This window comes from Cynocephalus volans, chromosome 6 (genome assembly GCF_027409185.1).
Source record: "Cynocephalus volans isolate mCynVol1 chromosome 6, mCynVol1.pri, whole genome shotgun sequence".
NCBI classification, from domain to species: Eukaryota; Metazoa; Chordata; class Mammalia; order Dermoptera; family Cynocephalidae; genus Cynocephalus; species Cynocephalus volans.
Window position 1 is genome coordinate 37,900,177 of NC_084465.1, and position 22,082 is coordinate 37,922,258.

Here is a 22,082-nt window from a genome sequence, read left to right on the forward strand (position 1 = left end):
TTGCCCACTGAACTAAGTCCATGCCATTCAAGGCCTTCCATTCTAGGACATTTACCTACCTGTTTTGCTTCTCTGACCCTTTTTTAATAGATGCCTGTGCTCCAGCAGAATATGCTGTTTCTTCCCTATGCTTCTTTGCTTTTCTACTCTCCATGTCTTTGTTCATGCTGCAGTTTCCACTAGAATTAGACTAAACACATAAACTCCCCTCAACCCACCCCCGTGCCCCAAAAGACACACACACAAGGACTAGCACATGGCAGGTACTATGCAAAGTAGGATGTTGTTCACTAGTGACTAAAATAGACATGGTCTCTGCACTTCTAGAAACTATAGGAAAAGCTTCTGTGAAAATGCTGTAAGGACGCCTCAAATGAAGGCTTCTCTGATCGCTCCAGACATGATGTCTCCTCCTAGTGAAGAGCAGTAGTCTTTGTTTATTCCTCATGCCCCACCTAACTATAGGCCAAGGCAGTGAGGGCATTATGTGGGCTTTTGCTTTGCCCCACATACGTGTTATATTATGAGCTCCTTGGAAGCTAGTGCTCTAGCTTGTCCTTCTATTTAGCCTTGTGTACTAATTGCCAATAATTATTTTTGAATGAATGGGTGAATTTTCTGATGGAGGAAGTAGCATAGGCAAAGAAAAAGGGAATTCTCAGTGCTATTCAATTGTCATCAAATAGAAGAACTTGCTTAGAGTAGAGATAGAAGATCACAGGGGACAGGAATCGGTAAGTGAATCATTGATAACAGGGCAAAAAAACAAAATGATTTGGATTTGAAAAATAAAGGTATTGAACAAGAGACCGAGACCAAAAAAGTTTAAGAAAAAAGTAGGAAATGGTGTGTCATCTCCAAATATAGAAGGAATTTTATTCTTTAGTTGGCTTAGGAATTTGTAAGTATAAAGATCTTCCTTCAGTTTTTAATAAAACGAAGACACAAATACAAAGTTCCTCTGTTAAGACCTTGACTGCAGTTGCCCAAGTGAGCGACCTGAGCATTGTAAATTCCTGTTTGCCTTGTCCCCATGTCTAGGCAGTCCCTAGGTTCTGTCCAATCATGTCCTCTTCCTGCTCTCCGTTCCCTCTACCACCTAGCCTTTCATGCTGCAGAGACGATGGAGGCCTCATCACATTAACCTTTATATTTTCTGTGGTCTCACTCCCTCCACAAGCCCTCCAGAGGGATTCCAGGGGCTCACTCTAGAATACAAAACCACTAATGACAGTGCTCTGCTGTTAAACTCCAATGGTTCCAGAATGAAAGCTAACGTTCTCAGAATGTTAAATCAGGAATGCTATGGTCTGGTCTCTCATCTGGCCCTGGCTGCTGTCCGTCCTCATCTCCTAAAACTCCATCCTCCACCACCATCTTCTCAGTAGGACCCACTGCTATCGACTGGTGACCGATGAAGAGATAATGGAGAATGCACACTTAAGTAGAGTAGGTAGGGACACCAGAGGCTCCTGAGATGTGCAGGGCAGTCTCCCATGAGCCAGAGAGAAGGACCCATCAGTGGGTGTGGTGTCAGTCTTTCCTTCGCACACAATGCACATAGCAGGGAATGATGTTTTTGGTCAAGAGATGGTGGGAGAGGATGGAGGATAAAGAAAGCAGAGATCTGGATGAGGGACAAGGGTTTCCTAGGCTGTTTCAATCAACCTTTTAGAATAATGAGGATATAGGAATTATCTATCGGCTACTCTCTGGCTTTTTTTAATCAAAAAATTAAATCATTCAAGTGACATTACTACAAGTGAGGAATACACTGATTCGTGATGTATTCTATCCCTACTCCTGATTTTTAAGCTTATTTTCTCTAAAGAAAAAGACTTAAACTACTCGGATGGGGCTGGGGTTGGAATCTTGAACTCTTATCTTCCACTGAGCTCAGCACACGTATATGCACCTTATTAGTTCCTTTCTACAGCCCTGTAGGGAAGAAAAGCCATTGTGAAGAGTCACAGAGAATGAATAAAAGAAGTGTATGAGCAATAAGTACAAGCAGGAAGAGTTGCAAAAGTATCTTGAATAATTAGCTTTAAGAATCTGAAACTTATGTGAAGATTAAGATGGTGCCAGTGAGGAAAGGAACATAGAACAAAAGAACACTGCAGAGAGAATGACATAGCACCCTGGGTAGCATAAGTTTGTGTTTATTTTGTTTTAAAATAACATTTTCCTTCTCATATTGCCTTTCGTGAGAGAGTCACATCACGTGACTCTGTTATTTGGTAAGGAGGGTGTGAAAGTATATTAGAGTTGGGTCAAATTTCTCTTCAATGTAAGATATGCATTGGGTTAGCACGGCAGATATTTTTCAAAATTACAATGTGACTTTTTTTTTTTACAATAGTAAAAAATATGAACACTAGATCAGTATTTTAAAATAATACCTTAAATTTCTGAGTGAACTTTCCTTTTTAGAAAAAATGGGATGGGGTTACTATAATAATAATAGGAGAATATGATTGGAGCCTCCATACATGAGTTTATCTCTTTGGACCCTGCATTGCTAGAGGCTCTTTGAAAGGTTTGCCTGCCCTTCTCACTGGGACTCTCAGAGCATCATTTCTGCAGAGCCTGGATTTGAATGGATAGTGGAAGAGACAGGCTGTTTTCTGTCCCCAAAAGGGAGATTATAGACTTGGGGTCACTTTAGACAAAAGAGAATTTGGGTTTAACTGTAACTGTGGTACATTAATTATTTTTTTAACCAACAAGTGTTGCTGTAAAATTATCCAGGACTTTTAATACAAGGGTGTGTAAACCTGAGGTGTGGCCCGGAGCCTTGTGAACAAGGTGTCCAATATGATTACCAGCCTGCAAGAGAGAAGCAGGGCTGTGTAGCCTATAAAGTTGGAAGAAAAAAGAACAAAAAGTAGACTCATTTCAGAAACAGAGCTTTGAAATGACATAAAGCAAAGGGAATTTGAATGGCTAACTTTGAGGGCACAGGTCAAAAGGAATCTGCAGATGTCACATGGGGTGAGCACACTTCCTTCACATCTCCGTAAATCCCGATCAGGGACTGGTAAATTCCTAAAACTCAAAACTGTAATGAGTTTCTGCTTCTGTGGGTAATATTTTAGACCTGAAACTGTGCTAAATAACCTGAACTAGATGTGTTCTGTTTCTCAACTAAAATAAAATTCACCTTTATGCCAACTTGTTGAAAGATGTTGAACGTTAAGTGGTCAGGTGGAAAAGTAGGTGCTAATGAAAAATTGAGGAAATGAGGCAGCAGCATTGAAGACGAAGCTTTCACCACGGAAACCCACACCGTTTGACCCTTGATTGGCATCTCAAGGAAGACCAAGATAAACAAAGATGAGATAGAAATGCATTTCCTGTGGTTACAAACAGCAGCCCTACCCTGTTTTGGTCTAGGGTACAAACTGTCCATTAAATGTGGGATTATTAAGTCATTAGCATACAGTCCTTGCTCATGGACCAAGGGCATGAGTTTGTCCAAGCGACCTCCTGCACTCCTATCTCCAGCCTGAATCCTCCCAAGTTGCTCCCATCCTCATGTCCCACCTTCTGCTGTGTGTCTCAAAATGGTGCTTCATTCATCAAACACGTCGGGCCTGACACATAACCCGCCGCCACCACCCCTGCCCCAAGTACGTTGTCGATCATGTGCTCTCTGCCTCCATTAGCTGCACAACCCCTCTCTAGTGGGAGCTTCAGAGCTGTTGTGGATTCTTCTCTGCCCTTCTCTCAATAAGTCAAGCACTGAGCCTTATTGAGTCTATCTCAAAATGCCTTTTCATTCTGTGCCTTGGCTCTAGATGAGGCTCCCATCACTTCTTGCCTTAACCACGGCACTAAGAGCCTTGGTAGGTGTGTTCCCATTTCTTTCCTCTCCGGTCAAGTCTGCACCAGGGTGAGGATCTCAGAACAGGAGTCAAATCCTATTTATCCCCATCGTTAAAGACTTCTACTGATTCCCAGAGCTGGTGTTTCTCCCTCCTCAGATGATAATCTGCATCTCCCACTTTTCATTTTTGGCCAGGTTCTAAAGCTTCATATCAGCAAGTCTCACCCCTGGCTACACATTTCACTTATAAGGGAGCTTTCACAAAATGCCAGTGCCCCACGCCCAGACCAATTAAATCAGAATCACTGGGGATGGATCCTAGGTGACTCTAATGCACAGCCCAGGATGAAGACACAGCCTGCCACTCTGCTGCTGGCCACGGCTGTCACTGCATGATCCTATCCCACTCATGTGACTCTACCCCAGGTGCCAAGCCCAGTCCCGACCTGAGGTGTGGGTCAGCTTTGATCTCACCTCATGCCATTCTTGCACATTCTGACCTCGGTTTGATGCCCCAGACCCTTCTAAGACTGAGCCCTGCCCAGTCCCCATTCCTCTGCCTATGCTGTTCTTAAACCCAGAAAGCCTTCCCTGACCTGTCCATCTGTTAAGATGCCATTCCTCATAATAGGCCCAGTTTAAAGTGCCACATGCCCCCAATTAGAATCAGTCAGCTCCACATGCTGTAGCATTTAGCATACAGTACATGTAGCAAGGAGGTATTGGATAAATATTTGTGAAATGCAATTAAATATTCTTTCCAATACATTCTAGCTGGCTGCAGCAGCTTCAGCACCACTTGAACTAGCCAGACACTTATCACATATCAGGGAAAAACTGGAGACTTTCAGTCTCGAGTTACAGAAAAACACACACATAAACCATTAACCTGGTGCGTTTGGTTTTTTTTTTTAATCACTGAGTAGATGAGGTTTGTTAGTTTATCACTCTTGCTTTAACCACCTGTGAATTTGTCATCCTTCCACAGTACAGGTATTTCTAAAATAAAATTTGAACACTGAGAAGCATAGGATTTTAGCATTCTTTACTGAATAGCTGTGTTGAGTGGGACCCGACTCACACCGGGCACTAGCGTACAGTCTTCACAAGGACAGCTCAATTGAGACGTGGCTGTTATGGTTTCTAGTCCTCTAGTCTTTAAGGTTTTATAGCACCCAGAAAAGTCATTTCAGTCTGAAAAGAGATTAATTTACGATGTTCAAGGAGTTCTTTTGAAAGTGAAAATGCATTGTGTCTATAGTAACAAGAAGGAATAGAGAATATACCAAAGTACGTCAGAAAGTTCATGGAAAGATTTATCTTTCAATTCTTTTTTTCCACGAACTTTTTGAAGTACCCTCATATTATAATGAGTATTTGTGAAAAGTGGAGTACTTGACAATACTACTCTCAAGTATTTTAAATTGGTCTCTCTTTTTTCCAGGTTAATTTGGCAAGGACTCGGGTTATCTTAGAATCTTCTTAAAAATTAAAAAGTGATTTTAATACTTTTTATTGTTTAATATATAGGAAGTGCTGGGTACGTTTTAACTAAAATATTAATAACATTTGAGTGCTTAGTATGTGTCAGGCATTTCTTTAAGAATGTTTTGTGTATTGATTTATTCGTTTCCTATATACATTGATAATCTTCCATTTACTTCTCACCTTTATTCTGGGTTGATATGAAGTCAGCTCCTTCTATCCTGAGTGGAAGGATTACTAAAGTATGACTCAGAAGTCCTAGATTTTACTCCTTAACATCGTTGCTGAAACCTTAATCAAGTCACTTCCACCTCTCACATCTGTAAGATGAGGGGAGGGATATGCTTATCTCTCTGAGGTCTTGTCAACATAATTTTATGAACATTTTACATATATTTAATTTAAAGGTCACTTTAGGGTTTGTAACCTTTTGTACTGTGAAATAGACACACAGAAAAACACATACTACTCGTATTTACAGATCAATGAATAATTTTTTTTTTCAATGAATAATTTTAAATAAAATAACCATTTAACCAATATCCAGGTCAAGAAATAGAATATGAACAGCTTCCAGAATGCATCTGTGTGCCCACTCCCCTGATAACAAACCCTCCCTTCTGGAGGTAATTACTAGTCAATCTTTTGTGATAATCATTTCTTAGCTTTTTTTTTTTTTTAATAGTTTTACTACCTATGTACGAATTCCTAAATTATATATTTAGTGTTGTCTGTTATGAACTTTACATGACGAAATCGTATTGTATATATTTTTGAGATTTGCTTCTTAATATATTGTTTTTCGTAGTCTTCCATGTTGTTATAGTTGTAATTTGTTCACTTTCATATCTGTTGTGTGAATATATTCCTATTTATTTATTCATTCTATTGTTGATGGACATTGGGTTGATTCCATTTGGGATCTGCTATGGAACTAGGAGTGTCGTATCACTGTGTATACATCAGAGGGTACTTCCAAAAGTTCATGGAAAAATAAAATTGAGAGAATACGAATCTTTCTGTGAACTTTTTGAAGTACCCTCACATCTTCACCTGTATTGAATACTGCCAAACTGTTTTCCAGAGTCCTTATACTTCCCCAGCAATTTAAGATTATTCTCAGTGTACCACATCTTTGCTAATACTTTATTTCTTCAGACTTTAATTTTTGCCAATTTGCATAGGTTTTTGTAAAAGCTTTAATCACTGAATTTTCTTTTTGACTACAGCTTGTCTGATCCCAGTGAAGCAATCTCCTGTTAAGAAGAAAATCATCATCATCTTAGAGAATTTGGAAAAATCTTCATTGTCTGATTTATTGGGAGACTTTTTGGCACCTCTTGAAAATCGCAGCACCGAAAGCCCCTGTACTTTCCAAAAAGGTAAAGAAAGTGGGGAGACTGTGCTGAGAAGCAGCTTCTGTGATATCATTCTGTTCCCCAACATACAAGTTATACTTTATGTTCTTCTTTCTCTAACCTATTTTAATTTGCATTTGTCTCATAATAGGACTCTCTGAGATTAGACCATTGCTTTTGGTTTGTTTTAGGAAATGGAACGTCCGAATGTTATTACTTTCATGAGAACTGCTTTTTGATGGGCACCATTTCCAAGGCCTGTCTCCAGGGCTCCGACTTGCTGGTGCAGCAGCATTTCCGCTGGGTTCAGCTGCGGTGGGATGGGGAGCCCATGCAAGGCCTGCTGCGCAGGTTCTTAAGAAGGAAAGTTGTGAATAAGGTAACAGCAGCTGCAGCCAATTGCTGGGAAGGGGGCGGCAACCTTTAGTTGTCAGGAGATTTGGCCTTGAGTTCCATCACTTACTGTGTGGCCTCAGGCAAGTACAATTTGGGGATATTCAAGGGTTAAATAAGTTAATGAATGTGAAACCCTGTAATAGTTTCTAGACGTGTTTCATACAAGAAAAAGTAAATAGGTTTTCCTGTGTTATTAACTGTACTCATGGAATCTCACCAAGTTCTGAATGCTGTGGAATGCTAGACTAGAAAATTAATCACTTTTCTTAGAGAAAATTAAATGCTTCCTTGTAGTTACCCATCTATTCAGGCAAGCATTAATACTCAGCTATTATGCAATGCTATGGTAAATATTAAAAAGTCACATGGCAAAGTAGAATTCTATACCTTTTGACACCTTTTCAAGAGTAATAATAACTTTAAGTGACTTTTCACAGGTTAATGAAATAAATATTCAGTAGTCTCCCATATAACAAAAATAATTTAGTACTGACTGAGTCTAATACATTCTTATTTAACATTCTTAAATTGGGCCAATAGCTGAGTATCAGGGTGGATTTGAAATACCAGAGCTCAACTTAATAAGTTTTTCTCGTTTAAGACTATATAATGGGCCACACTTGGAGGACAGAATTGTTATTGTGTCTGTGCAGTATTTTAAACTGCAAATAACAGAATTGCAAGTAACAGAACACCCCATTGCTACCTTTTTCCCCACCCCCACCCCCACAAAAAGATGCTCTTTCCCCTCATATAACCAGAAGTCTTGTGGTAGGTGCTCACCATCTCCAGGATATCAGGCCCAGGTCCGGGTGAGTCTCTCGACCTTCCCTTCAAGACTGCAGCATGTCTGCAGGGTGTCTGTCACACACCACCCTCACACAAACACGCTTAAAGGCAGAAAGCAGGTCCAGCGAAGGATAGAGAGCTTCAGCCTCCTCAGTCTCCTCCTTATCAGGGAGGAAAGCATCTTTTCCAGAAACTCCCAGAAACATAAGACTCCTCTTTAATGTTTCATTAACCAGAACTGGTTTCCTGCCCCACCCCACAGTCCCAGATCATGGCCCGATCTACCTTCCCGAGATTGAAGCTCTCCACCCAATACTTGAACAGAATTCTGTGTCTGTTGTGTTAGCTTGTGTGAATGTGCATGCATGTGTGCTTGGGGGGCAGAAAAGATCCGTGGGTGGAGAAGTGTGGGGTGGCTTTTGGCAGTTCAGTGGACAGTGTCTGCCACTGGTGATTTGAATTAGTGTCTGAAATTCCTAATTTAACCAGAAAAGTCTTTTACCCCAAGTTATGTTAAAGTCATTGTCTGGTCATAAATGTACGCTCTTGCCCAAAGCACGGTCATTGTATGACCTCAGCAAGTAGTCAGAAAAGTGAGGTAAAGACTGTATAGGTCTGTAGTTTTTCAAATTACTGGTAGTTCCATTAACTTTATCATTATTAACATTTACATGTCATTGTCAAAAATAATTCACATAAATAATCACAACGATACCAGTTTTATTCTATAGAATTGGCACTATTTCAGGTAAAATGGACCTCCCCTTCCCCAACTCTCAGATAAACATGGTTTGAAAAGGACTGATTTTACTTATTTTGAAAGGACAGTTCCAAGCTTCAAGCTCTACTTTCTTTACCATTGTGCTTGAAAGTGGGGTGTGCTGCAAAGAATAGAAAGCAGGGAAAGGATAATGCCTTTCTTTTATCAGGGATCAGGCTAGCAAAACAAATTCCCTGGGGTAAGTGTACAACGGGAATGAACGGCTACTGCATAACATCAGAAATCTTGTAACTCCACAGAACCTGATCTTTGTGGGCACTTAGACACACGCTGGCACTTGGTCAAAATTTCCTCTTCCTATTCCTTACAAGGATATAAGAAAAATAGACCTTTCAGGGCAATAGTATTCTTTCTACTAGTAGTTAATAAAAAATAATATCATTTTTAGTGGAAAATTAATATTCAATTATCACTAATTATAATACACGATCTCAGAATTCTTGCTAGAAGAATATCAGAGAAAGTTTGAGAGATACATATGATTGTCCCTCTTTTGAAGAGAAGGGAAATTATTATCAAATAGATCCCGAGGCCTCATGTAGTGCAGTGATAGCAATTTAGTGGAACTGCTGGGATCACTGAAGCACTCTGTCTGTACTTGCCAAATTATTTCCTTCAAGTCGACATACCAACATTCACAATTGTCCCTAGTCTTAAAATAATTACTGGGTAAAGCAAAGATGTGTGTGCAGCTCCTTTCTTATACAAAAGTTAATTACTATATCTGACTTCTAAATAATTGAGGGATGTTTCTTCTCATTGTAAATAAATCTTTGTCCTTTGGTGAACCCTCTGTACTACCAAAAAGGGACTTGATTTTATAAAATACAATTCTAAACAGAACTGCTCCCATTACATCATGTGTGTTACACAGTATTATTTAAAATTTGCACATTTAAAATTTTGAAAACAAATTTCTTTTTGCTAACAGAGCTCTGTACATTTTGGTGAAGTTAGCATTTTAGCTGAGACCTTCCTTTCAGGGAAGTTAAGTTTTTTTTGTCACTATTATACAAGGTGAACATGCTACAGATTCAGAAATACCGTCTTATCACTTACCCAGAATGTGAAATATTTAATGTCATTTCATTAATTCAAAAACCTTTTCTGACCATCTCTGATTTGCAAGGTCCTTTGAGGAACCTTATACACATGTGAATAATGATTTCTTCCAGAACTGATTTTTAAGAATTCACCCAAGTTTCTCCTTAGTCTCCTTCCTGCTCTATTTTGTATTAATTTCTTGTATTCAGCTCGTGATCTGTGTAATGTAGTACGCCTTAAACTGCCCGTATAGCCAATCTCAACACTTTGTAACCCCAACCCTAACTCCTGGCTTCCCCTTCTGACGTCCTTTTTTGTTATGTCAGTCATCCAGATTTAGAACTTCTAGGCTGTTCACCTGGTCAGTCAGTCCTAGCATTTTCTACGTCCTCACTCTGTGGGAGACCAAGGAAGAGCCAGCACCTGGATTGATGGACCTGTAGCTATGGAAACTGATCATCAAAACACATCAGAACCACCACAGACATTTGTTTGAGATGCATCAGAACAGTGTTACGTGCTTATTTAGTAAATATTTGCCACTAGCCTGGGGACTGAGATAACACAGGGGTCCTCCCCACGCTCATAGAGAGACAGGCCTTTGCAGAGGAACCATACTTGTAGGGTGCTAGGGGCCTTGGAGAACAGTTTTTATACAGAAGAGATTATTCAAGTGCTATTTTAGTGCTATTTTTAAAAATGTATTTAGTATATTAGAGTTGTATATCCAAATAGCTTTCCCTCAAGCTTTTAAGTTCAGTGTGAAAGCTTTATCTTTCTATGTATAAATCTAGCAAAATTTAGCAATCACTTTTGAAGGGGCACTTGTAACTTAGTTAATTAAATTCCCTTAAATAGTTTAATTGGCCTTTAAAACTTTAAAACCTTTTTTTAAAGGAATATATTTCATTTCTCTTGAGAAGTTCTGCTGTCTTACAAGTAAATCTTTCCAAGTAGTTAATTAACTCTTATAAAACCAGAAAATTACATTTATAAACCTGGTGACTCAAATGCTTTCTTAATTCTTATACCATTTATGTAAACGTAGTACAATTCTTTTATCCCTCTTAACTTAAAAATCACAATCCTAAATCAATAACTCAGTTCCTGTTATGAAGTGGAAACATAAGGCTATTCTAATAGAAGGGTACTTCAAAACGTCCGTGGAAAAATAGAATTGAAAGATATGAATCTTTCCATGAATTTTTTGAAGTACCCTTGTATTTGAAATTCTCTTAAACATTACACATACTTAAAAATATAAAATATATTATTATCCCTCATTCTAACTCAGAAACAAGTAATAATATAGGTTTGATTATATTCAATCCTGGATATTTATGAAAACAAAAATATATCCCACCCCCCAAAAAAGAATTTTGCCATCTCAGAGATTTGGATTATTTCCCCTTGAAAATTTAGGGTTATTTTCTTGGCTGGCTGAGTTTGTGTATCAGCCAGGGAGCTATGTGGGGACTTGTGCTCTGGCCTCAGGTTTTCTGAATAACAGGAGGAACCAGTAGAGCACTTTAACAGTCGCTATGTATGTAGAGTGTTTAAGTCCATGCCCTCCAGTTAAGTAGATTCGATTTACAGGTACCTAATTCTCAGGTAGGATTTGAGTCTGTAACCCCCTCCCATGGCATTTCACCACTGGACTGGATTCAACTAAGTAATTTAATCCTTTTCTCTTCCTGAAGGCAGGGCCCTGAGTCTGATACATGACCTCAGGTTAGACCCTGAACTCTCAGTTCTCATTCTGTATGGCTTCATGGGCACGACACTAAAGTTACACTGGTTACAGTGAACAGGTGACTGTAATATACACTGTAAAATGGACAGATAAGGTATCGCTGTAGAAATTAGGGCAGGGGAGGAATATAGTGGGTGGAAGGCCTCTCTGTGTTCACATTTGAGGCCTTTTAGGTTATGTTAGTCTGTGATCTAAAGAAGGAAGCGTTGCTGAGAATAGAGAGGCAGGGGGTCCAGGCAGAAGGAGGAGCACTTGCAGCAAGTCTTGGACACAGGGAAGAAGAGCGTGGTGTGTGGGGAAACTAAAGGGCAGCTACGGGCTGTGTGGTCATTCATTGGGGCACACGCGAGGCAGGGGGATCAGGCGCAGCACCTTGAATTAGTAACAGTTACATAAATTGCTTTCTTGTGGAAGCTTGTTTTTGTCATTTGCAAACGTTAGCATCCATTTTCACCCCTCCCCCACAGTCCCTTGCCCATTCTGTATTTGGGATGCTCTTTCCACGTCCCCTCATCCATCAAGTGTCCTGCACACCCTGGGAGAGACCCAGCTGAAGTCCCACCTCCTCTCCCTATCTCTCCTGACCACGCGTACTTAGTCAGTTGTTCTTTTGAATTACCATCTCAGCTTGTATCTGTACTTAAAGCTTGTCAGTCTGGAAGAGATCTTGAGGATAATGAGCCTGGCTCAACTTCTTCATTTCACAGATGGTTAACTTAACAAACAAAACAGAGAAAAAGGAAGGCACTTGCAGGACCTGGTTGGTGGCTTGCTCTACTCTGTGAAACCTCACCCTCCCCTGACACTGGTCACTTGCTCTCGGGTAGCTTTTGACTCACTTTGCTTTTGTCCTCTATCATTTGTGAGTACAGAAACTGTGTTACGTGGGCTTTTATCCTTCTTAGCAACAATAACTAGTGCTTGGACATAGTAGGCCTACAATAAATATGTTTTTAAATATGAGCTTCTAGGCATCTCCATAAAATTGTCTTTATGCTAAATGAATATATATATTAAGGAAAAAAAAAGTGTGGTAACTGGAAATACCATTTATTGGATAGTCCCTTTAATGAAACACCAGTTTTAATGTACCATCAAGTAATACCACTGTTACTGTAAAACTGCCAACTTGCAAAATGAAAAATTTTACATAAACAGCATCTGCACTTTGGAGAGAAGGGTGCCCACCTGTTTCTTCAGGTCTTCAAGATGGGCAGATTTCATTCTACCTTTGGGAATTACGCAATGTCTTTCTGTTAGGATACCTAACAGTCTGATCTTTGGAAGTAGTTTATTGGACAGTCATTAAGATTTCCTAGAAAAAAATAATGTTTCCCCGGGGACCAGGTTAAAATGAGAACTCTGCCTGCCTTGTCCTTATTTAACACGTGGTCTTGATGAGACATCTGGGGTGATACCTCCCTCTGTCGACTGCCCACACAGCCAAGCCAGATCTTTCTCTCCCCTCAGCCCTGGCTGCCCATAGAGAGTGAGGCTCTGAGAGATCATCAGAAATGTTAAGCTTGAGGGCCGGCCCCGTGGCTCACTCGGGAGAATGCGGCGCTGGTAGTGCCGAGGCCGCGGGTTTGAATCCTATATAGGGGTAGCTGGTGCATTCACTGGCAGAGCGTGGTGCGGACCACACTGTGCCGAGAGTTGCGATCCCCTTGCTGGTCAAAAAAAAAAAAGAAAAAGAAATGTTAAGCTTGAGGGAAAAAAAGGAGATTCTTTAGCTTAATCGTTATTGACTTCATTTTAAATGTGATAAAGTACTCCTTTATTATTTCAGTTAATTCTATATCCTAATACTATGTTTCTATTAAAAATAAATTTCCTATTGCTAATAATAATGTATACTTGAAAACTGCTGACAGATTTTAAACGTTCTCACCACAAAAAAAATGGTATGTATATGAGGTGATGCATATGTTGATTAGCTTGAATTAGTAAGTTCACAATGTATGCATATACGAAAACACATTGCACCCACAAATATATGTAATTATTGTTAATTATACCTTAATAAAACATTAAAATAAGTAAATAAACTCTAGCCCTGGCTTTGCCACCTGTGACCTATGTGACCTTGGGCGTTATTATTTCTTTGTACCTTATTCTGCTGATATGTAAAATGGGGTAAAAATGCCTACCCCAGGCTTGTGGGGAGAATTAAATGAGAAAAACACCCATCACACTAACACACACATTAACACACATTAGCTATCCCTCCTTCATCTGCCCCAAGTGAAGGTAAAATTATTTTCAGCTCCATTTTTGTTTTATAGTTTTAAACTTTCATATTTTTAATTTTGGACTTCTAGAAACAAAAGGAAAAGCAGCATTGTTCTAAACCCAGCCCCTGTGTTGCACCTCCCTGTCTCTCTAGTTCAGAGGTCAGGCGCCCCCACCCAGCGATCCTGTGTGCAAGGTCGTCGACTGGGCTCTGTCCGTGTGGCGGCAGCTCAACTCCTGCTTGGCCCGCCTGGGCACACCTGAAGCACTACTTGGGCCAAAGTATTTCCTGTCTTGTCCCGTAGTCCTAGGACATGCCCAAGCAACAGTGAAGTAAGTGCCATTTCTCCTTATTTGCCTACTAAAAATAGAGCCATGGCAAATTTGGGATGTTTGAGAGTAAGAACACTGACCGGGCTGCCTTGTGCCACCTTTTGTCATCAACACGGAATGCCAGTGCTCCATGCTTCTGTCAGAGGGTGAGTGTGACTTGTGTGTTGTGTAGTTCCTAAGGCGACTGTATTTTTGCCAAGAGCCAGGTGGCAGTTTTCCCTCTGTTACAAAACTCTCATCAAAGTAATGCCCAGATTGCTGTGCAGTGTCCCCTGGATAAGGTCCCACCTGAGAAATTCTGTCAAGTATTTTATGCACCGCCCCCCCCGCAAAAAAAACCAAACAGCATTCTATTTATGAATTGAAAAGTTTTCTCCTTTATTGACACTTATGTACTATGTTTTCCTTTGAAGTGGCTTATGAGAACAGTCATGTATACCCTAAGGTTAATGAAATAGAAAATCAGGAGGAAACAGAAAGGAAAAAACTTGTCACCACCCAGCTTAGTAAGTGTTCTGTGATTAGCTAGCAGATTTGATTCTGCATTTTCTGGCTTCCTGGGCAGCAATCCATTTGGAAAGCAGGGAATGCAAATAATATATCTTCTCTATCATAAGAGAAACCATCAATTTAATAACAGCTAATTGGGGGGAAAGGAAGAAGTATTATATTAAATATACACAGCATTTTCTTGCTAAAAAACCAAATCATTTATTATTAGTATAATTACCACTTTCTTCATTAAATCTAAGGCTATTTTATATCCAGAGTCTCAAGATACTAAAGAAACAAATTTTGGCCTTTCCTATATGGAGCATGGTCTTTGGCAAAAACTGTGGAGGCTCTGAGATTTTTACCCTATTTGAGAGCTAACAAGTTAGCCTCCATTGTTCAGGATGCCAGGTCAGAGACAAAGGACTTACCACTCACAGCAAAGCAGGCAGCCTGAGCTTCATTGTTTACACAGGTTCCCCTTGCCCCTCAAGTCCCATGGGGTGATGCCTAGTGGCCAAAGTAGATGCTGGATTTGCATCACAGCTTGGGAACACACACACCAGTCATTTAAAGGGGGATGCTGGCACATCTGTTCAAGCTTTGTCCTAGAAGGAAACATCTTCATTATCCTGGTCAGGAAGCAAATCTGCCCTCTGTTCCTGAAGGAGACACTGTGTCTATCTTGCCAGTCTGAAAAGATAGTCCAGAATAGCAGCTGACACGAGATGTGCAGAAATGCCACGGAGAGTTGTCTCCCAACAGCCCTGTTAAGAAGCTGCTTTGTTTTCCTTTTTAAACCAAAGCTTATTATCTTTACACCTTTAGCACTTTTAGGAATGACTGTGTAATTTTGACTTGTTGTAAAATACCAAAATTTTGTCTGTTGTAGTTTTTTCTTGAATTGCATATCACTAGACATTAACAGAGAAACTTAAAATAGATTGATGTTTAATACCTAAGTAATAGTTTTTAACAGTACCTGAAAGTCTTATGCCAATATCTAATAGCTTTGAAAACCTACTTATCCTGGGAGATGTGGTTTTGTTTCTAGCCTTTAATCATATTAACTTTTTTAAGGCTGTAACAAAGTGTAATTTTTATTGAAAGACTCTTAATTGCATCCAGCATTCCAAAGTTGGGCTAAAGTGCCGCTGCTTATAGCTGTTAATGCAGAGCCCACCTGAGGTGGTGGCTGGTTGACCCATCCTCTCTGCAGGGCTGAGCCCACCCATGTGCACCAGTGAGCCCTTGCCTCGGGGCATGCAGAATTAGTTTGCCAGTGATTATAAGATGTATCCCTATTTTAGAAATATTAAAATACAATATGTGTGTGTCTTGTTAAGGAAATGTGGGAAATAAGTTTATGCTACTTAGACATGGACTTTTAGGAAATCTAATTTTTTCTAGACTTCTTCAGTCATCACCTTCCTTTCTGTGTATTTCACTCAAGCACTGATTCCTTCATTGAGAGAGACATGTAAACAATTTCATTTTAAATATATTGTATTTTTGAGGCAAATTCAAACTACTTTGGTATTGGATAATTTCAGTTATTCTAAAACTACTTGGAAAAGGTAACATACCTGTAGAAACATTTATTCCCCCCATGGTCTTCAAACCTGTCCTTTTGTAGAGTTGTGTGTAATTCATGAGAGGCCTGCTCCTAACCTGTGAATCTGCCCCTCTCTCGCAAGGTGGATGTCTAAGCTGTGGAATGCCGTCATTGCACCCAGAGTTCAAGAAGCTATATTGTCAAGAGCCTCTGTGAAAAGACAACCTGGCTTTGGGCAGACAACTGCTAAAAAACACCCTAGCCAAGGACAGCAGGCTGTGGTTAAAGCTGCTCTCAGCATCTTGCTTAATAAAGCTGTCCTGCATGGCTGTCCCCTCCCCAGAGCAGGTATGTGGGTTTCTACAGACAGGAGAGGAAATTCACACCCTTATTTAATACTTCTTGGAATGTGTTTTTAGAGTGCTCTTTTTTCTCTGTCACTAGAGAAATTAATTGCCATTTCACAACACTGCTCCAGAACTCTGCTTTTAATTCTTGGCTCATGTTTGAATTCTAGACCTCCAAGTCAAGTTTGTGCTGGCTCACAAAACCCCGGGTTAGGGATTAAACAGGCCTGTGATTTTTGAAGAGTCCATCTCTTTAAGAACTGGAAATGTATTTTACTTTACTAGATGAAACTGTATTATCACTGTGATTCTTTTGACAAAAGGTGATTTGTGTTTTTTCAGAGTTAGACCAGTACACAGCCGATTTCAAAGGAGGAAGTTTCCCCTTATCCATAGTTTCAAGTTACAACAGTTGTAGCAAGAAGAAAGGAGAGAGCGGTGCCTGGAGAAAGGTGAACACAAGTCCTCGCAAGAAGTCTGGCCGTTTCTCTTCGCCCACCTGGAATAAGCCGGACCTGAGCAATGAAGGTAAGGCGTGCTGCCTAGGCGGAGTTGGGCACTCACGATCCAGTTTCTGAAAGCATGCATGCCTTCGTTTTTCTCACTATGCGTTCAGCAGAACGAAGTTCTGAGTATTTCGATGCACATTTTCATGGAATAAACAAACTATGTAGTGGGTACATTTCCAAAAATATATGGGCGCCCCCTACCTAAAAAATACCACTTTCATGCTAGACTTCTAAAATGACATTTCTTTTTATTGTGTTAATGGTTTTCTTTTTAGTTTGTTTTTCTTGGTGTTGGCAATTAAACTTACATAATAAAATCATTGCACTTTGGCATATTTGGTACAATTTAAGGCCTTTGAGTGAATTAGTTTTACATACTTTTGATATGGCATGTACCATATGCCAGGTTTTAAGGCATTGGACATAAAGCAATGAAAACAGCAAGGAAACAAATCCCTGTCCTTACAGGATAATGAATCGTTAGAACATTTCCTTAGTTTTTATTCTAACAAAGACATATCTATCCCTGGTTTTAGACCTCTGCCTTTGGGTGTTGATAATACGATAATTAGCAATTAGACAAATTATAGATGTCCTTCCTGTTCTGTTATAGAGGCAGAGAATAGAACAGTGGTTACTAGAAGAGACAGGGGAGGGAAAACAGAAGAGGTTGGTCAAAGGTACAAAGTTACACTTAGACAGGAGGACTAAGTGCTGGTGTTCTGTTGCACAGTACAGTGACTGGTTAACCGTTAAGTTTTGTATATTATATTATAGCTAGAAGAGAGGCATTCAGATGTTTTTTGCCACAGAAAAACTAAATGGATGAGGTGATGGATACATTAACTGCCCTGGCCCAATCATTATACAGCATATCGAAATATCAGATTTTAATGTATAAGTTAAAATTTAAATATCCTTTCTAAGGGAACTCTATATTCGAGTAAGAGTGAAAAGATGTTCCCATTATGTATTTCTGATAGGAGCCCCCTCCACTTGCCCGTCCAAAGAATTTGTTTTGTGAGATTTTATGCCAACTTTACAGCAGTGGGGTTTCCAGATCAAAAAAAAAAAATATGGTGGCTAAAATCATATTTCTTAACATAAAATGTTGCTTTAGTACAGTGGATTATCTTTGATCTTTTTTTAATGAGCATATATTAAATTTGATTTACTTTTCAAAAACGTTTTTTAGAGAAAATTTGTGCTGGCAATATTCATACAATTTTAAAATTTACTCAGAAGCAACTAAATGTTTTAATGAGTTTATAATATTTGGAGTGTGTATTGCAAACATTTTTATCAGAGTCTAAAATGGTTTATAACAGTGGTTCTCAAACTTTTTTGACCATAATCCATAGTGAGAAATCTTTTACATCGTGCCCAGTACCCACAAACCTATGCATTTGTGAGTATGTATAACCAACACAAGTCAAAATATTCACTGCAAGCAGTACAGGCTGATTCTTTTCTTTTTTTTTTTTTTTAAGTAGGTTATAATCTGTAGCTTGAAAGACATTGGTATGACTTGCACTGTTTTTTAATTCCATGACTTTTTGTGTACTTCTTATATTTTCTTTTCTGTGTAATGCAAAGCTATGGAAAGTTAAATTTCTACAAGTGCACTGCTAGTGCCGCATACACTGTAGTACATTAACAGGCCCACAGTCAAAACTACTCTTGATTACGTTGTCAGTGATGTTGGAAGGCAGGGAAAGGGAGCTTACCATCCTCAAAAGGCAAGCATTAAACTCCTCTTTTGATAGGAACTTGGCTAACAAGAAAAGGGGCTCTTGATAAAAGTGAAGTTCAGGATTCCGGAATTGAAGTTGTACTGAATTCAGTCATAAATGTACATGAAAAAGTTTATTATGCCCAAAGCATCTGTCCTTGGGGGGGAAATCTCAAGAGGTGGATGTTTATTCAAGAACAGGGTAGAAAGTCCTACAGAGTTCAATGATGCATAAGGACAACAAGCCATTCTTTTGAAAATGATTACAATTTTTTTGAACAGGTATGAAAAACAAGACTATATCACAGCTGAATTGTAACAGGAATGCATCTCTGTCAAAACAAAAGTAAGTTCCCTTTCAGATCTCACTCATAGCAAACAAAGATAAATCAAGTAACTTCAATCACTATTTTAAATGTTCCACATTCTCATTATTTTGTGCAACTATTATGCTATTAATATTTTTTAAAAAGTACTAGATGTCATGCAAATGCTAGTATTAAACTGAAATCTAAAAAAAAAGTTTAAGCTTAATATAACTTTATATAAAACCTATTTTGCTTTTAGTTTGTTGAATATTATAGGCTTCATTTTTTTTCAATCAAACGTGATAATTATTAACCCATTTGACATAAAGTAATATGGTAAAGTTCTACATTTGTGGACTTTTAGACAGTCTTTATTTTTTAATGCCAGATGTTTACAGTGATATATGGTATTCCTAGGGAATTGTTGATTTCAGCTTACAAATGTTGAGGCATAAAGAATAATTTGGTTAATCATAGAATAGAAATGTTTGGACAGTTTGTCAGTAGGTCCCCATTGTAGCCCGATAAATTGTGTGCGCTATCACTTGGCTGAGGACCTGGTCCTCTGGTCCATAGCATTACAGGAAAGGGTGGAGAGAAGGAAGGGAGGTAAAGGAAACTGCACCACCTGCCACTTTCTTCCCGGCCCACAGCTGGATTCATTATATACGACCACCTGTGTCATTTCCCAGTAACCCTAGGATGTAGGCATAAGGATTCTTTAAAGAGAAGGGAGCCCAGGAATGGAGGTGTTAAGGAGTGAAAAAAGAAAACCTGACCCATGGCCACACTGCTAGTGAGCATTAGAGGCAGGTTTGAAATTTACATTTGTTCCATCGTGAGAAGAAAAGGGAAGAGTAAGGAGATTGGAATGTTGTAAGTCAAAGTCGATCTGTTTGTAAAAGAAAAATTTATCCTATTAAGAATTTTGAGTATGAGTTATCAAAATTCTGCGGAAATGTATTACCTTAGTATACTAATCTCAGGGCTGGGAGTGGGCTGTTGCATTACACGATGTGTATGAAATACTTTAAAGGATATCACATACTTCTTCCTTACCCCACACCAAATTCCAAAAAAAAAATTGGTGTCTAGATTTCCATATTGAGATTTGGGGTGTCGCTTTCACTTTGAAAAACTCTTTTCTGAACTTTGCACTAGGTCTTTAGAGAATGACCTGTCATTGACATTGGATTTGGATCAGAGACTCTCTCTGGGCTTGGATGATGAAGCAGATCTTGTAAAGGAGCTTCAGAGCATGTGCTCCAGCAAATCTGAATCTGACATAAGCAAGGTAAGCAGTACAAATGGGTGAGGGTATTGAAGGGCTCTCCCCACTAGCAGAGAGACTTCTTGGAGCCACATCCTGACGCTTATTCCCTAAAAGAAATTTCTTATTGAACAGGATGGTAAATGCTGCAAATCAGACCATTCCTCACCTTGCTTAGAAAAGCTGTTTCTTCCAAAATATTACTTATACAATAAGGGAGGTCTTAGTATAAAGCTTGTTTTTCTAAACTCCTCAGAAAAACCTGTAATTAAAACTGTATGTTAATGACATTACCACAAGTCACACCAACACATTGAGGCAGCTTTTCATATAAGCCTAAATTTGAGTCTCCTCAGACTGTTGCTTTTTGTACTCCTATGAAAAGCACTTTACGTGCTTTTGGCACATAAGTCATCTATCAGTAAGAGAATAATTGGCCTGTGTAATGCATATCATCACAGTCTTTAAGCTGTGAAATTTGAGATCCAAATATAGAAACCAGTGACCTGAAATCTCAAAGAAAGCATTAACAGCATCAAGTTCAACCTGTTTTGACACTCTGATATCTGCAGCAAGCTTGACCAAGCTTCCTTGATAAATTCCTTTTACTTTCAAGGAAGCATAAGAAGATAGTTATAACTCATTCAGGTTCCACTCAAAGATCCAACTATTATATTTGAATAGTCTTAATCCCTAGGACTAAGTAGAACTGACTCTTATTTAACCTTGCTGGAAATGAATAGAAAAACTTGCCCCTGGAAAAATAAGGTAATGATTAAAATCTTGCAATTTTAATATCTTTTCTTTACTTGCCAGGTGACTTTTTTTACCTACAGTTTTTCTGGTCTTCTTTTGACTTTAATAGATTCTTTTTCCTTAGAGGATATTTCTCATGCATTTGCTGTTAGCTTTACATGAAGGTTTCAAGTCTTTCATGTGAACATTACAGGATTTGAGGATATATTCTATAGAACTTCTGAGGTTTGGAGAAGAGGATAAGGATAATGTTTCATATGTGGGTTTTCCATGGTGACATTTAGCTGTGCCTTGAGTGTATCACAGTGTTACTGTGGAAACATGACTTAATAAATTGTATGTTTTCCAGATTGCTGATTCCAGGGATGATTTAAGAAGGTTTGATAGTTCAGGAAACAACCCTGCATTTTCAGCAATGGCTAATATTCCAAGAATGCCAGTGTCACAAAAGGTAGGCATCCCTTTCTCTCCAAAATGGGACAAAGAAGAATTACTGTGGAATTGAGTGCACAAATCTTCTTTCAGTGTGAATCACAAAGTTGTTTTTAAATTGCAGCTAGGAAATGAGAAATAGGATAAAAGTGTTTACTAGTTAATCAAGATTAGAAACATTATCATTTGGATAATATCTTGAAAGAATAACCAGAAAGCATTACTTTTTTTCTTCTATTTAATGCCTAAAAATGTGGGTATTAGGACAGCTGCTTCCTACTCCTCTTTCTTTGCCCACCAAGTACACATAGAGGAACTCTTCCCCGATGGCTAGAAGATGGTTTTTGCAGACCTGCCAGCAGAGGGCGCAGTAGCACTGGTTTGGCGTGCTCATGCCTTTTCTACCCTCCTGAGAACTAGCATTTCTTGGTTAGATGCCCAGTTTCTTCTGTTATCAGGAAGTAACTCCCTTTAGAGGTAAGAGGTCTCTGGGTTAGTTGAAATCACTTTCTCTTTCGTGGCCAGAAGGCTGGCGATGCCTCCATCAGAGAGGAACCTTGTAGACACCATTATCCATTGAAAAACAACCATGAGTAAATCATCGTCGGTATTTGCCACAGTATAACTCCTTACACCTCTAACAGTAAGGGAATGTAATGGGGATTATTAATCAGGTGGCAT

The 22,082-nt window shown here is 39.1% G+C and overlaps 1 protein-coding gene across 2 annotated transcripts in view; it reads left to right on the forward strand.

Annotated features, from left to right (window-relative positions):
- The window catches only part of CTTNBP2 (cortactin binding protein 2), a 176,696-nt gene that overhangs the window by 150,251 nt on the left and 4,363 nt on the right, over nt 1-22,082 (forward strand). For both annotated transcript variants that reach the window (XM_063098875.1, XM_063098874.1), the window contains 8 exons: nt 6,544-6,696; nt 6,864-7,051; nt 13,822-14,000; nt 16,190-16,395; nt 16,737-16,922; nt 18,918-18,981; nt 20,105-20,237; nt 21,319-21,420. In XM_063098875.1, the coding sequence (XP_062954945.1) occupies nt 6,544-6,696; nt 6,864-7,051; nt 13,822-14,000; nt 16,190-16,395; nt 16,737-16,922; nt 18,918-18,981; nt 20,105-20,237; nt 21,319-21,420 (1,211 nt within the window). The remainder of the gene's footprint in view (nt 1-6,543; nt 6,697-6,863; nt 7,052-13,821; nt 14,001-16,189; nt 16,396-16,736; nt 16,923-18,917; nt 18,982-20,104; nt 20,238-21,318; nt 21,421-22,082) is intronic.